Source organism: Medicago truncatula, chromosome 3 (assembly GCF_003473485.1).
Source record: "Medicago truncatula cultivar Jemalong A17 chromosome 3, MtrunA17r5.0-ANR, whole genome shotgun sequence".
Classification (NCBI taxonomy): Eukaryota; Viridiplantae; Streptophyta; class Magnoliopsida; order Fabales; family Fabaceae; genus Medicago; species Medicago truncatula.
The window spans coordinates 31,832,245-31,850,093 of NC_053044.1; the positions used below are offsets into that span (position 1 = coordinate 31,832,245).

A 17,849-nucleotide genomic window follows, 5' to 3' on the forward strand; every position below is an offset into this window, starting at 1 on the left:
CTGACTTAGAAAGCACTGTTGCTTTGCTTGCGCATGAGATAACCAGCTGTGATGAGCTGTATAACTTGCAGCCCACTTCTGATGATGTCATGTCCTTTTGCTCTAGTGATGTCATGCTTAAGTAAGCCATGTGATCTTATCCATTTAATGGGCTTTACTTTTTCAAATGGGCTTAAAGCTTTTCTTATGGCCCAATAGACATAATCAGCCAAGCTTTCTTGCTGTGCAGACTTGTTCGCTTTTGATGTACTGTTCCATTTTCATCGTTTTCGCCAGAACGTTCTCAATTCATTCTCATGAAACAAATTCTCACAAAAACGAATTAGTAGATAACAAGATTAAATAAATATAATATGTTTGTAATCTTTAAAACATCAAATAAGGATTTTGTCTCAACAACTTTGTCCTCCGCACGATTTATTAGGAGCTTTGTCCTCCGCACGTTTAAAGTATATTAATACTTATGATGACGATTGGTACCACATGCATATAAGGAGTCTAAGAGCATTGTCGCATTGTCGTGTCTAAGATGCTATGTTGTTGATGATGATTGAATATGTGATTACGTGATAATTGTTTATCAAATATGCAAAGTTGTTTAAGATTGAATATGATGTTAATGTTAATTTATGATTCGAATTACATTGATTAATATTATTTTGTTATGAAATCTCACCCCTTCTGCTTGAAAATGTTGCCCTTCGTATGGGTAACTTGCAGGTGATCGTGCTTAGTGTGCAGTTTGCCGTTGTGAGTGGCCTTGCCTCGCTGTGTCGTCTAGGTCGCTCTGATACGTAACGGGATGGGGTTTTATGTTATGCATGCTTCATTCTCTTACGTAACTAATATGTTATTTTTATAATATTATCAATTATGATTTGAAATATTTTGATGGGGCCTGCGTGCCGAAACGTTTTATGGATTATGATATAATTTCCGCTGCAATGTTTAAGTTATTTGGTTAAATTATTATTTAACTGTTTTGGATTATGTTATATGTGATATCCCGTTGTTTACGATGCTTACTCTGATAAATGTTTTAAGAAATTTTTATATTGGGAAAACGGAGTGTTACAGAAACTCCCCCTATAAATACCGCATTCCTCATTCACAATTTCTCATTCATAACGAAGTGGTTCAAGAGGAATGCAGTCACTATGCATCTAGGGAGGATTCTCTCTCTTCACTCCAAATTTTTCTAGAGTATTTTTATTTCTTTTATAATTTCTCTTTAGTTACCATGGGTAACTAAATCTTTTTAGGCTTGGGTTCTAAGATTAACCTCTATTCTGGTTGTTGGATAATTTATGTAAAGTCTTTATTTTAGTTATTTATCTTTATGCTACTAGTTTTACTGTTGTTGCGTAAGATTTGTCTACTAAAGCATAATCTACTTAGAATAATTGAACGTGAGTTAACTGTTAATTAATTCCAACAAAATGAATAGAGATGATTCAAATTATGTTCAATATTTAAGCTAACTGTGTCCTCTATTTAAATTAATTGTTATATATTATAAACCTGATATAGCATAGCCTATATAGGGCTCACATGAAGCGATCACAATCGATAAAACTATATTCTATAGCTAACGGTTGATCCTACAATACGCTCAATCAATGCAAAAATATGTTGTCACCTATTGGGTTCATATTTCTATAAATAACTTTGCCACGGCCAAACAGTATTATTTCTCTTTTGTGTTTTTTTCTTTTTATATCATGAAAGGTCAAAATAATGGATATTTGTTAAAATAAAATAGCATGAATCCTTATCATTGATGAGTTTTTTATATGACCTCCTTACTAAGCATGATAAAGAAACAAATTGAACACATTGATGCATTTAAGAGATATTTAATAATTATTCTAATTTTAAAAAGTATCTATAATATACATAAAGAAAACTACCTCCTTTCAACACTTTTGGGTTGAATTTTTCTTTCTAAAAATGTCATCAATTTTCAATACAAATAATACATATAATAAATAGACAAGAATAAATTTAAATATTAAAAAAACGTAACAAATACGATATGAATATATATATATATATATATATATATATATGTGTGTGTGTGTTTTTTTTTTCTTTATCATTTAAAAAGTGTAACAAACTAAATGAGTATATTTATATTTAATTTTTTCCAATTACATCTTTAAACAACTTTTTCTATAATAAAGATTGTTGTTGGTGTTATTGAAATAAATAATCATGTTTAATTTGGTTTGTTATACCTAGAAAGCAACAAAAATTTATATTTTTAGTTTTAATCAAAATCAAAATTTCATAAAAAAAAAATATAATTCATAATTTTCAAATTTTAACGCGGTAAAAAGAGTGAAAATACGGGCACGTAAGTGCCCATCTTTACGCTAATTTTTATAATTGCATAAGTGACTTTTTAGCTGATGAAACGATATCATAATCTTTATAAATTGTAAAACCACATTCTATTTGTTATATGCAAAAGGCGAGAAATATGGCTAAACTTGTCAAGCTTGTTTATGTTATAATTGTGTTTTATACCCTATTTCTTGTTGCAACGGAAATTGTTTGTGAGCTAATTTTTCATACTCTTGAAATTTCCTTTTATTTCTTTTTATCTCGTTTTAGTAACATTATTTTGTTCTTTTTCCTTCAATACAGCGGGTATTCCTTGTAACGATGATGTTGATTGTCCACAGACTCTGTGTGAACAGTTAATTGCCGACTTCAAGTATATGATAGATTTTAAGTCGGAGTGTGTTTCCCGTATGTGTGCATGTACCGGAAGTCCCGTTTAAGCTGCACTGGTGGTTGGTTTTGGTTCAAAATGGAACAATGAAAAATACCTTTAATATTGGGTTGCTTATATATTTTCACCATAGATGTGGAAATCATAATAGGCTATTAATAAAATTATAAATTATACATGTGGCCTTTAAATATCTTTTCTACGTACCCTTGTTATTAATTAATTACTAAAATCAAAAGAAATTTCCTTCTCAATTACATGTCGTTGAGTTTTCCACCTAGATATGTGTTGTATTTTTTTATCTTATTAAAATAACATAAAATCTTATTTACTCTCAATCAAAATCAATCTAGAATATAAGGGTGTCTCTATGTACTTCTCTAGGTGTGTGTTTAATTGTTTTTTTTGTTGCATATATGCAAATATCAAGTCATAAAAACATGTTTTACCTTAATAAACACAACCAGGTGTTACTAAAAAAATATAATCATAAAAACCTATAATGAAATATAGATATACAAATCAAGGATAGAGGGAAAAGAAATATCTTCAAATAATAGATGGAAAATAGTGTTTTATTTCTTTCTTCATTAGGAGATTTTCTAAGCTAATAGGGTAATTAAAATCTTAAATTTAATCATGCACATTTAAACAAGATGTGTGAAGATGAATTTGCTTCAATCAATTAGAAAGAAAAACAAAGAAGCAATGAAAGTTGGGTTTAATTTTACCTAAGATATTATGATATGCATACATAAACATTTTTTACCTACGATATTATGATATGCATACATAAACAAATTTTTTTGGCAAAATTACATTAATAGTGTCCCTTAACTTAATTTTAGGTAACGTTTTGGTCCTTTATCTTATTTTTTTAATCCTTTATCTTTTTAAATGTTAACACTATTATCCCTTTTCTACAAAAACCCAACAAATTCATAACAAAAATAAGTTGTTCATCAATAAACCTATATTTTCATCAACAAATACCAAAAACCCAGATATTTATAAAAATTCCAGAGAGAAAAAAATGCATTCAACTTCAGTTTTTGTTTCACATAAACGTACTGATTATCAAAATTAACAAAAGATATGAATAAGTGTTCTGAGGGTAGGTGCATTTAGCACACAAAACCAACACTCCAAAACCATTAAGCATTCAAAACCCAAAAGCAATAATAAGCTCCAGGTTTGTAATTCAGAACTCTCTCTTTCACAAAGGCAAAGTGGCAGTAAGGCAAATTGACAGTAAGGGTTTGAGTTTATTTAATTGAGAGAAGTGGGTTGATAGATGGTGGTGATGTTGTTGGGGAAGAGCTGAATTGGTGTAGGTTGTATAAGAGGTTGGAAATGTGATTCATTTTCAGCATGAAATGATGATAGAGCGCACAAATATGATATAGGAAAACAGAAATGGTGAAGGGGATTTTATGAAGATATGTATTTCTGGGTTTTATTATGATGAAGATATGAGTTTTTTGTTATGAATTTGCTGGGTTTTTGTAGAAAAAGGATAATATTGTTAACATTTAAAAAGATAAAGGATTGAAATGGGAAGAAAAAAAATAAGATAAAGGACCAAAACATTACCTAAAATTAAGTTAAGAAATTATTAGTGTAATTTTGCCATTTTTTTACATAAGATTAATTTTCATATACTATTAGGACTCGTTTAATTGGTTATGATAAGAGATAGATAAGATAATTGTACCATATTCGACCTTAATTCAATGTTTGATGAGACAACAACATAATTAATTCTAAGATTCTTTTCCCACAACATGTAAGACAAGATATAATAGTTTTATTCTCCCAATGTACATTAAAACCCTTATGTGAGGCTTAAGAGAGATACAAGTAAATGTTGAGAAAGTGTCTCAATCAGGGGTGAAGTTATAAGGGAGACCAGCATAGACCATAACCCCCTTCAAACTATTTTCTATTTTTTTAATTTGTTTATACTGGTGGGTATTACTGCTAATTGTTTGCAAGTCTTTTTATTATCAGATTCAAAGGTTGCAGAAGCCTTAGCTATGCGGAAGGTTTTGGAATTTATGAAAGACATGTCTTTTCTGAATCTTATAGCAGAATCAAATGCTTCTAATATGGTCTTGGTGTTAAATGCTCTCCAACAATATGGTCTTTAATGTATGTCTTCGTAGTTTAAATTTTAAGCATGTTAAGCGTGAAGCCAACCAAAGCTGCTCACTATTTAGCTAAATAGTATGATCTTCATAATTTAGATTGCATATGAATCGAAAATATTCTGTCTTATATTTATGCAATCTTGACATTTGATTTATTGGTAAACTTTTTATTAATAAAATTTTCTTTTAACTTAAAAAAAAGGGCGGAGGGAGTGATTCTCTTTAATGAAATTTTCAATTCTCTCTCTTTGGTCTTGTCAAACGAATACTCCATTTGTCCCATATTATTTGACACAATTGACTTCATTACATATGTCAATGCACAACTTTAATCTTAAATATCTTTAATAATCTATTAGAAAAAATTATATAAAAAAATTAATATTTTAAAAATATTCATCAAGATGAATTCAACAACATCTTATATGCTAACATTTGTCTTTGTATATTAGTAAAAAATATGATTAAAACATGTTATATGAATAGTACACATTTTTAAAGTAGGTCATTTAAAATGGGACAGAAGGTTAGAAAATATGAGAAACGCTTGATGAGAATGTTAACTTGTGCCCTCAAGGCACAAGTTAAGAAACCAAAGATAAAAATATTTTGTTGGAAATTGTACATTTAATGTTCTAGTCCTATAAATTTAAAATATTATCTTTTCAAGATATAATTTATGATTTAATTCTATTTTTAGATTCCTAACTTATCTTGTGCCCTTAGGGCACAAGGTGACGCTACCCTTTTTTATTTTCTCATTTACGTGTTATGACTTAAACATTTTCTTCATCTAATTTTTTTTTCAAGTTATCATTTACCCGCACAACACATTTTCTTCTTTAAAAAGATTTAAACCTAAAGCCTTTAAGCCAAAACCAATTCAAAACTCTCTCACCGTTGTCGAGTCTTGGTCTTCCTAAATGATCCTTTTCCTACACTACACACTTTTAGTGAAAGCCTAAGATTATAGGAAAACATTAATTACTTAATATAAAAGTTGAAAACTTTAGAATTCTTAATCTCAAAACCTATGAAATTGTGGCCAGCAAGATTGATTACGTGAAGGTCATATATATTGTTGTCTTCTTGATACACAGTATCAAATAAAGTCAAAAGTTAGGTTTGTGGTGGGAAGCCTCTGACACTACTAAAAAAATAAAAATTAGTGAGGGAAATTTAGTGAGGGAAAACGTGAAATCCTTCTCTAATTCCGTCACTAAATTTTGCGACCAACGAATTTGTGAGAGATTTTATTTTTTCCGTCACTAATTTTCCTCTCTGATTTTACTTTTTCTAGTAATGTGACGTAGGAGAATGAAAAATTCTACTACGTAAATTTCTCATTTGTGTTGGGATTTGGTGTAGTTAGTTATAATTTTGATGTAAATTTGATGTGCCTGATTAAATATATGTTTTGTTTCACTATATTGATTTTTATATTCTCGCACTTAAGAGACATGGAATAGAATCATATGTAGATGTTAATTGTGAGACGTTAAACTACATTTACAATCACCCAACAATATTATAAGGTAATTCTATTTTATCGGTTAACCGAATGATACATCAGAAGTTAAAAGATAAACTATATCTCTCGTTATTCCATACATCAATATGTATGGTGAGCGATATGTGATGGTATAACTGAAACACTACAAGTATGTAATGGATGAAGGAAATACATTAGAGGATTATCTAGTGAAACTTAAATTACTACTTTTTTATCTTGATACTTTTATCATCTACTACGTTGCTACTCAAAGAACTAATTTTCACAAAGTCTTAGCTTAAAGTATGTAGCTTATAATATTGACATTACTGCAAAGCTGGAGGATACTTTCAATCTGATACAAGGAATTTTCCATTAACAAACAAGAAGAAACCAGAATCATTAAATTGCAAGAAATTTCGATTATATTCATGAAGGCATCAATGTTTAAACTGATATAGCAAGCCTATATAGGGCTCACATGAAGCAATCACAATCAATAAATAATATTGTATAGCTAACATTGATCGCACAATACGTTCAATAAATACTTTGCCACGGCCAAACAATATTATTTCTCTTTTGTGTTTTTTTACTTTCTTATCATGAAAGTTCAAAATAATGGATATTTGGTAAAATAAAATAGAACAAATTCTTATGATTGAGGAGTTTTTTATATGACCTCCTTACTAAGCATGATAAAGAAATAAATTGAACACATTGATGCATTTAAGAGATATTTAATAATTATCCTAATTTTAAAAAGGTATCTATACTGTACGTAATGAAAACTACCCCTTTTTGAATTTTTCTTTCTAAAAATACCCTCAATTTTTAATACAAATAACACATATAATAAATAGACAAGAATAAATTTAAATATTAAAAACACATAACAAATACGATATGAATATATATATATATATATATATATATATATATATATATATATATATATGTGTGTGTGTTTTTTTTTTTTATCATTTAAAAAGTGTAACAAACTAAATGAGTATATTTATACTTAATTTTTCCCAATTATATCTTTAAACAACTTTTTCTATAATAAAGATTGTTGTTGGTGTATTGAAATAAATAATCATGTTTAATTTGGTTTGTTATAACTAGAAAGCAACAAAAAATTATATTTTTAATTTTAATCAAAATCAAAATTTCATAAAAAAAAAAATATAATTCATAATTTTCAAATTTTAACGCGGTAAAAAGAGTGAAAATACCGGCACGTAAGTGCCCATCTTTTCGCTAGATTTTATATTTGCATAAGTGGCTTTTTAGCTGATGAAACGATATCATAATCTTTATAAATTGTAAAACCACATTCTATTTGTTAAATGCAAAAGGCAAAAATATGGCTAAACTTGTCAAGTTTGTTTATGTTATAATTGTGTTTTATACCCTTTTTCTCGTTGGAACAGAAATTGTTTGTGAGCTATTTTTTCATCCTTTTCAAATTTCCTTTTAATTCTTTTTATTCCATTTTAGTAACATTATTTTGTTATTTTTCTTCAATACAGCGGGTCATGCTTGTACCGTTAATGCTGATTGTGAACAGAGTATGTGTGATCCGTTTTGTGTCGGAGGTTATCATTTTACGCCGATTTGTGTTATCGGTTGGTGTGTTTGTGTCGGAAATCGGGTTGCTCCGGTTTTATGAATAATTATATAGTTTCCATATATATGTGGAAATCATAATAAGCTATTAATAAAATTTATAAATTATACATGTGACTTTTAAATATCTTTTTCACCCTTGTTATGATTTAAATACTAAAATCAAAAGAAATTTCCTTCTCAATTTTGGATAGGATTAACTTGTACCTTAGAATACATGTCAAGAAAACCTAAAAGAAGAAATATTCTTTAAAATTTTGTGCATTCAATACATTAAAAAGTTAAAGATTAAATGTAATGCACACATTTCAATAAACTATTTGTTTATTTGATTCATTGTGTCTTATGGACACAAGTTAACATTTATATATATATATATCCTTGAGTTTTAGCGAAGAAATGAAAAAGGTTATCCCATTGTTGTCCTCTCAATCCTACAATTTCTTGATCGACTGAAAATTTTATCTAGATATGTGTTGTATTTTTTTATCTTATTAAAATAACATAAAATCTTATTTATTCTCAATCGAAACCAATCTAGAATATATGGGTTGAAAATTTTCGAGTGCTATTTGGAATGTGAACATGAGTTCTGTTGATACTCCAAAGATAGAAATTTGGGTTAAAAACTTTTTTTTTTTAATAATTAAGCAAATTATAGTAGAAACTCTTTAAATTAATACTCGGTAAATTAATAAACTCTCTAAAATAATAAATTTATCCGGTCCCGACTTAAGCCAATGTAAAAAATTGAAAAATTCAATGAAATAATAAGATAATAATTTTTCGAGAGATCCCTTTATAATTTTTGGTCCCAATAAAATCATAAATTAATAATTCATAGAAACTGAAGAAAAAAAAATATTACACTCTATTGAAATATGATTCAATAGTTGTCTGTTTTCCTTTAAGTTCAAAAATCATTATTGATTTCCAATGAATATGAACACAGTAGTTACTAATTTACGTTGAGCCCCAAGATTCGCTGCAACGTAATTCTAAGAGACATAGACTAATTTGCCTTTTTGTTTGGTATGTACAGTATAATTACTTAAAAACTCTTTAAATTAATAATTATTAATTTATCTATAAATTAATAACTCTCTAAATTAATAAATTTATCCGGTCCTGACATTATTAATTTATAGAGTTTCTACTGTATATTAAAGAAACAACAAACAGCCCCTCAAACACAAAGTGTGCTAAAGGTAACGGTTAAAAGTTTAAAATACAATACAGTCAGGCTACCAACAGCCAAAGAAGCAAACAAAATTACAAAGCAGCTTGACAACAACATAAAGGATTTTGTCTCCAAATGGGATAGTCAAAGTTGAATGTAATGTAGTTCGCTTTCAACCATCAATATATTTGGAGCTTAACCTTTTCAAGAAGTCCTATAAGCTGATCAAAATGATTATTAAAATTCTACCGTTACGGTCTTTCCAGATAACAAATAAGACCGAAATCCAAATAATAGAGAGTGATGTCCTTGGGTTAAAAACTTGAATTTCAGTTTTTTATTTTACAAAATTAAAAAAAAAAATTAGGAGGTGTATTTTTAAATATTATTATCGTTGAAATAAAAACATTATTTTTTTTGTCTCAAAATGGAATTTTTAAAATTTAATTTAACGTGTTAAACCTATCCATACGTTGTTTATCTAAAAAAACATAGGAGTATATTTTAATTATATTTTTTTAACGGAGGTGAATATTTAATTAATATTACCATTAGAATAAAAACTAATAAAAGCATGATTTTATCCCCTTAAAGACATTATTTTATTTATATCAAAATGGTATTTTTAAATTTAATTTTAGTATTTTAAACATTCCAAAACGGATTTTAAAGATAATTCAACTACTTTGAACCAATACGATTTGAATATTCATCAACCAATTTATTTTATATTTTGTTCCGGTTTGAAACTTGATTCTGGATCTGTTTTCAAACATGCTCATGCCGAATTCGGAAATGTTGAAACTAAGGGTGAAAATTGAAATGTGAAAAAAGTTAAATGGCAAAAAGAGCAAAATTGAAATTATTGATGTTTTGTAGAGTGTCCAATATCTAATCTTCACCGCACAAATTAGTAAACTATATATCCATGGCTGATATTAAATTGGTTCAGTATGAACCCATAAATTCATGAGTCCAAAATTATACGAAACTTGTGTCAGCATGATGACATAGATTCTAAGAGCAACAAATCCAAAAGAGTACACAAACATCTTGTTTTTTTGTCAAACGAGCTTATAAGTTATAAGGTAAAAGCTAAAAGCTCTTTTTTGGGGTTAATTAAACAGACTCTTAGAATATTTTTTGAGCTGAAGTTTAGTTATTGTTTTGGCATCCAATAATTGTATTTTTTTATTTTTTTCAATTTCTAATTAACCTTACTACATATTGCATTTTCTTTGAGTATAGCATAGCCTATATAGGGCTCACATGAAGCAATCACAATCAATAAATCATATTATATAGCTAAAATTGATCCTACAATACGTTGAATCAATGAAAAAATATGTTGTCACCTATTGGTTCACATTCTATAAATAACTTTGCCACGACCAAACAATATTATTTCTCTTTTGTGTTTTTTTCTTTTCTTATCATGAAAGGTCAAAATAATGAATATTTGGTAAAATAAAATAGAAAAAATTATTATAAAATCACATTCTATTTTTTACATGCAAAAGGGGAGAAACATGTCTAAACTTGTCAAGTTTATTTATGTTGTAATTATGCTTGTTACCCTATTTCTTGTTGCAAAAGAAGTTGATTGTGAGCTATTTTTTCATCCTTTTCAAATTTCCTTTAATTTTTCTATTTTGTTTTAGTAACATTATTTTGTTCTCTTTCTTCATTACAGCGGGTGTTCTTTGTAATGGAGATGTCGATTGTCCACAGACTATATGTAATCGATTTTCTAATTTTAATCCAAGGTGTAATTTAGGTTATTGTATATGTGTCAGAATGATGACATAGATTATGATAGCAAAAATATTATTTATAGATTCTTTTCTCTCTTAATTTTAAAGATATTTCAATGGGCTGCAATTTAGACATATTGCATTTTCTTTTCAACCTTACTAAATATAAGTGTATCAATAATGGCTATGTTGAAAAATTATTTCTATCTCAACAGTATTGTTACACTTATAATTTTTTTAATATTTTTTTATATTTGTTTTAGTATTTTTTATAATGTTTATGTTTGTGTTTATATTGGGTTCATTTTTGTTTAGCATGTACTCCTTATTCAATTGGGCTTATTTTTATTGGGTCCAGTTCGGTTAATCAAGTTCCATTTCTTTATTTAACATTTTGATTTATTTTTAATAAACTTGGTTCATGTTGATGCAAAAGAATTGATAAAAAATAAAAAAATAAAAAAAAAACATTGATACAAGAGAATATACCCATTATTTTGTTTTGTTACATATTGTTTGCTAGCTGACTTAAAAAGAAAATATTTAATCAAAGTTGTTGAATGTATTTGTTTATGCAAATTTTAATTATGTTAGTAGTAAATTAAGTTACTTAAAGTATAATTTAGTCTCTAAGTGAGACTATAACACATTATTTATTAACCATTGATACACAATATTAATATATGTCTATTTTTTTTTTGAAACATTTATTATATGTCTAATTGATACTGTAATTTTGTTTTTAAATGCTGCTACAACTAAATAGTAAGTACAATAAATTGTAAATTCTAAGGGTTAAATATATTTTTTATCCCTCTAAATATACAAACTTTCATTTTTAGTCCTTTTAAAAAATTTCATTGAATGAAAATGATCCCCCTAAAATTTTCTGTCTTCAAAATTGAAAGGTGGTATTTCACGACTTAAAAGAGAATCGTTATAAATAATTATTAGTATTTTGATTTAATATATTTTTATATTAAAGTGTAATAAAAGCTATAATAAATTAACTATAAACAAAATGTGTGTGTGGGGGAGGCACTCGGGTGAGAACACTTTGTTATTGTGAGAAATAAAATTGATTATATCGTTTGATTAAAAAATATAACATGCTCTCAAAAAAAAAAATTTGAATTCTTATGATTGGCGAATATTTTTTATCCGGCCTCCTTACTTAGTATGCTAAAGGGGCAATAACATCATATTGGTGCACTTAAGAGACATTTAATAATGATTCAATTTTTATTTTTTTTTTAAATCTTTTTATAATTCTATAAGTGTTAAAAATAATTATTTAACTGATGTAATGAGAGCACTATCTTTATAAATTATAAAGGGATAAAATCACATTCTATTTGTCACATGAAAATGGAGGAAAACAGGGCTAAAACTTTCAAGTTTGTTTATGGTATGGTTATCTTTCTTTACCTATATCATGTTGCAAAAAGAGTTGAAGGTAAGTCACTGTTTCATCCTTTTTACATATGATTTTGTTCCATCTAAGTGACATATTTTTTTCTCTTTTTTCACTACAGCGGCTATTCCATGTATTACTGATGCTAATTGTCCATGTGTGTTTCCTCTTAAACCAAGATGTAACTTTGGCTATTGTATATGTGAGGAAATGATTCCATAGTTTCTATGAGCACCAAACCCAAGAGAGTACATAAGTATCAAGTTAGAATATTTTATGTGTTGTTGTTATTTAGTTGCAATGTTGCCACCCAATAAATTAGATTTTTTTAATTCTTTATCTTTAATTTCAAAAACCTTTATAGTTTTACCTTTGTACTCTAAGATGATAGTAAATAAATGAAACAATGTAATAGAAAAATATTATTTATAGATTGTCTTCTTCTCTTTTAATTTCTAAGATATCAATGTATCATTTGCTTCATTTTAATTGTGGAGAAGTAGCGTGTTCGGGATACGAACCCCGACCCCTGCATATAACATGCAATATCCCTACCAACTGAGTTAAGCTCAGATTTAACTTGTTAATGGAAGATATATACATGAAGTTTTTTTTTAATTTTATCGTTTTTAGAGTCTTACGTGACAATGCATTACACTTTAAGGGACCAAAATAAGAGTTTCCTTGATTATGGAGGAGAAAAATTGTGAGATTAAAGAAGATTATAAATGAATTAAGTAGACAGTGACAACTATACGATGATCTCTCTAGATAACAAGTATTATAGAAAAAGATAAAAATAGGTATTAAAAAAAAACATCAATTCACACAATCATAGATAATGCATTATACATGGCAATTTAATCGATTCTTGGATCGGATACCAAGTTTTTTTTAATAAAAAAAATCAAATCATTCATTCTTATATATATAAATTTTCACTCATCTGTTGAAATCGGGAGGCATGTATCATAACATATTATTTTCATCTAAATCATGATCAAGGATAGAGTCGTTACCTTATGCGTTTTACTTCCAAGTAAATGACAATAGCCCCCCATAAATTCCAGGTTCGGTGCATGCATGACTTCTCACGCTCTAGACTTTGTTTGGACAATAAACCGTTGAAAACAAAGAACTGCATGTTGAGAACATGATGTCCAAAAATTAACCCGATCGAACTATGAACACAGACTTAGTCGAAATTATGAATTTTTCGAGAGAATAGATGCTATGAATTAATTGATGTACTTAGAAAATGTGGAAAATGTGAATCATGGAGATGTGTATGAGGAGACTAGGAAATAATAAGAGAATATTGTGATAGGGGGATAGTTTGCGTGTGACCATATGGAGATAGAGGGAGTTTGTTTTCAAGATTTGGCTAATTATATTGATGGGAGAATGTAATTTCAATGTGTAACAGAGTCAACTTATGAATTCATGGAATCAATGAATTAGAATATATTGATGTTCATAATGCACTCATAGTTCAATGTGTGTGAGAGAAGAAATGCAGGGTATGGCTTCAGCTTGGGCAATGAAAATGGGGATATATTTACCATGACTCGTATTTAAGGAAGGACATCGACATCTTAATTTATATTTGTGTTGGTTCTTTACCATCCAACACTTTGTCTCATGCAACATTTTTAGTCTTACCGTTGTCCAATAAAATTTTCCCTTCAACTTGAGCGATACTTTCGCATTACATAAAACATTTGATGGTTTACACTCCTTCAATTTCTCCTTCGTTTTATGCTATAAATTCAAGATATTTAAATCGTGTAACTTGTGATAAGATATGATAACAAACTTTCACCTCTATACTAGAAACAATTCACCTTTTTTGCTAAAATTGCATTCCATATACTATGGTTTGCTTCTATTCATATGGAAGGCATATGCAAAACACGTGAAATGAAAACGCAATTGATGCTTTAAAAAAACGTTGAGAACGAAACTGATTGTTTATTGCATAACACGTGAAAATGCAGTTGATTCAAACAGAGATCCTAAAAAAATCTTGCAATTTAAACGGTTTTAATATTTTCTTTTTTCTACTAACTATTTTAGTAAGTTTAATAGCTATTCGTGTCCCGAAAATATTGACTCATTTAAAAATCTTGAATATAGCATTTAGGATTCAAGTACAATTACTCTCCAATATCTTTGTTTTTATTTGAAAAGGTAAAAGCAATTTATAAATACTAAAAAAAAAACCCTCTAACATCACAAGTAGTGTGAAGATAGGTAATTAGGTAAACATTGTTCAAAATAAAGAGAACCATTAGCCATTATATGCTGCTGCAACTGGTATCCTAACCACATACACAGTACATTTAAAATTAATAAGTTATTTTTATGTAGTTGAAAATTGTTTCCATAAGCTATCATGTTATTTCCACCATAAGCTCTCTCAAATACTCATGCAAGTTTTATGTCAGCATACAAACTCAAATAAGTTGTTAATAGGTCAAATCGAATTATTCCTAAATTTGTTTTCAAGTATATGCTGGACTAGTTTATAGTGCACAAGTGAGATAAGTATTGTATCATATGTACAATTTAGTTTTCATCATTGGACCAATAAATCTTACCATTGGATTAGATCAAATGAGATACGATGGGACTTGTTGATCCAACGAAGAAAAAAACACTTGTGCATAGTCCAAAACCATTTCGTCGGGCACATAGACAAAGCTCTATATGCAATTTACATTTTCGTTTAGGAAGATACAAACCATATAGGTGAGTATGTGAATGAAGAAGACTTGTTATCCTGAGATTTTGCTGTCATGATTGCTCAGAAGCATATCAAATTATATATTTTACCAGTACATGGATTATTTTATGGGATTCCTCTGCAATCTCAGAAACTGCAGAGTGCAGAGAAACCTGCTCCATTTGTTGAGTCAACAAATAGCCAAATCAATATAATGTAAGAGTCATAGAATCATGTAGACATAACAGATCAGAGATAAATGTTACATAAAATTCTTTTTGTTGGTTACATGATATCAGCAGATCCTATGCTGTTCACTGTTCAGATAAATCACAGAAATTGAAACCAAACAAACTAAATTCCTAGAAATACTTCTAAGGAAGCATTTTAGTACATTCATTATAAACACAAAAATGATAATGTCACACAGGCAAGAAAAAAATTAGTTCATTCAACAAGAACCCTTTCAAAATCTAAGGAATGTAATCATTTTCTATTGTTGGTCTTGTTCTAGTCCCAATTGCTAATGGTGCTTTGGTTCCCCCAATAGATTTCATCTGCAAAGTTTCATGGCTATCAGCTGTCCATTCCAATTCCTGTATCTTCATCCCTTTTTTAATCCTTACCAATCTAACAACCAATAAACTCAACATAATCAACAATATGCATCCACCAACCACAGATCCAACAATTATCCAAACGTTAGACTTTCTCCTCCCACCTTTACCAACAGCAGCAGCAACAGCAGCAGGCGCTGGAGTCGGTGCATTAGACTCGACAACAATCGAGAAGTGCCCTTGTTCCATTGTGGAACACACATTATCAGGTAGTAAAATATCAAATTGCACTGAACCATGTAGATCAAAATACACACATTTAGGTACTGAACCATATGGTGCTGATTTCACTTTAAGGAACTTAACCAAAATTGGTTTATCAGAAGCTCTTACATCCAATTCAGGTAACTCATTAGCAAACAAATCAACACCACTATACGACAATAGACCCAAAACAGGAGCTAAATATGTATAACCAGGTAAAGGGTAAAAATGTTCAGACAAATTTCCTAAATTATGGTAAACCAAAACAAGCCTTTCCACATAAGGCTGTTCAACAACACCAGGTGGGATCTGAAACTCTTTGTATTGAACACCTCTTGTTCTTAAACTACCACTTCTAAGCCTCAATGTTGAAACTTTAACACCTATTATACTATTAGGCAATTTAGCATCATAAGGTACACCGGTTTTAGGCTTAACAAGTGCCTTAAAGGCATAATTTTGAAGAACAGAATCAAGGGCTTTTGATGAAATACCATTATCAAATGGAATCTGAGCAATTGATGAAAATGGCAGTGAAAGAAACAATGGCAATGTAAGAATTGCAAGGAAAATTGTTACAACCCTCATCAAGATCTCATATGTTAAAATTGTTAAAAACCAAAATTAAATACAACCCAATGAGAATTTATAACTAAGAGACACAACTACAGAAGCTAGAATGCAACAGTGAGAGAAAAGATTGAAACTTTATAGCTTACACAGCAAAAACAGCCATGAATTGTTCAACATTGTGCTGTGTACCTCTCTGCAAACACCAACAATGGGAAGAGAAAAATTTGCAGAAAATTCACTTCGGGAAGAATAAAAACCAGATCTTTGAAGAAACTAGTTGATTTTCTGAAATGGGTTGGTGGCAAAATCTTGAGATTTTCAACAAATAATGAGTTTTGAGCTTGAGATTCAAGGAAGAAGATAATTGAAAGAAGAAAAAAAAAACGTTGTTTTTTCTGTGTTTTTGTTGAATTTGGGTTAAAGAGAAATTTGATAGTGAAAAGAAAAAGAGATTTGGAAAATTGGGACAATGCAAGCAGGATTTGAGGAGATATGAGATTGGGAGTGAAGATTCACTGTGTTATTAGTGCATGCACACACTCTTACTGCAGTTTTTTGTTTGTTTGTGTTCAACAAAACCCTTAATTTATATTGATAATAAACCCTAATTTTGGTTAATTTTCTGTTTATAGGTATGGTATTTTATGGAGGTGTCTATGATATATTTTTACAAAATAAAAGATATGTTATATGTCCACAACTTCTAACTCACCCCATAAAAATGTTGAAATTGTTAATCTAATTTATGATCGAGGGTTAACATATTTCTACCAATTGATTGCAAAACACTATGTTGATTTTAAAAATTTATAAAGGACATAAAAGAAATGTATAAAACTGCAAAAGGACAAAAATATTTACATCCAGCCTGTTTTATGAGCATCGCAATTTACTATTATTTTCTTTTCAATTTTGGTAAGAGTTAATAATACTCATTCACTACTAGTAGTGTAAATTAGTTTCTTAAAAAAATAGTGCAAATAAGTTTTTTTAACCATTTGATTCTTACGGAAGAGACTTTAGTAATTCGGAGTTTGGCCACAAAATAAATAAATTTTCATCAAGAATTATTCTGCCAAAGAATCAAATCTAAGTTCTTTTAAATAAATTATTCCTATTGTAACTTAGTTTTACGATTGAAATAAAATAAAAATTAATTTTACAATGATATCTCATGATATTTCTCTATTTTGTCATGTAATGTAATTAATGTTAAGATCTAGTTACAAAATTAGGATGATATTTTATCATCAAAACAATAAAGATTATGGTCATATGACAAAACATTTTTTTTTTTTTTGGTACAAGACAAAACATATTTTTATTGGATATCAATGTAAAAGTCGGCATATCTGTTAAATCATATAAATAATT

At 28.6% G+C, this 17,849-nt stretch overlaps 1 protein-coding gene and 3 long non-coding RNA genes across 4 annotated transcripts; 3 read left to right on the forward strand and 1 right to left on the reverse strand.

Annotated features, from left to right (window-relative positions):
* The first annotated feature begins 2,398 nt into the window (after positions 1 to 2,398).
* Positions 2,399 to 3,075, forward strand: LOC11417936 (uncharacterized). The gene is made up of 2 exons (XR_003010194.2): positions 2,399 to 2,558; positions 2,650 to 3,075. It is a non-coding gene; the product is annotated as an uncharacterized lncRNA (long non-coding RNA).
* Positions 3,076 to 7,687: 4,612 nt separating this feature from the next.
* LOC11415819 (uncharacterized) lies at positions 7,688 to 8,180 on the forward strand. Its single transcript, XR_003010205.2, has 2 exons — positions 7,688 to 7,821; positions 7,912 to 8,180. It is a non-coding gene; the product is annotated as an uncharacterized lncRNA (long non-coding RNA).
* Positions 8,181 to 10,384: 2,204 nt separating this feature from the next.
* LOC11417937 (uncharacterized) lies at positions 10,385 to 12,817 on the forward strand. Its single transcript, XR_003010206.2, has 3 exons — positions 10,385 to 10,793; positions 10,882 to 12,398; positions 12,478 to 12,817. It is a non-coding gene; the product is annotated as an uncharacterized lncRNA (long non-coding RNA).
* Positions 12,818 to 15,298: 2,481 nt separating this feature from the next.
* Positions 15,299 to 17,094, reverse strand: LOC11426557 (uncharacterized). Its single transcript, XM_003600525.4, has one exon. The coding sequence runs from the start codon at positions 16,488 to 16,490 to the stop codon at positions 15,555 to 15,557; it is 936 nt and encodes a 311-aa protein (XP_003600573.1). The 5' UTR covers positions 16,491 to 17,094; the 3' UTR covers positions 15,299 to 15,554.
* Positions 17,095 to 17,849: the final 755 nt, after the last annotated feature.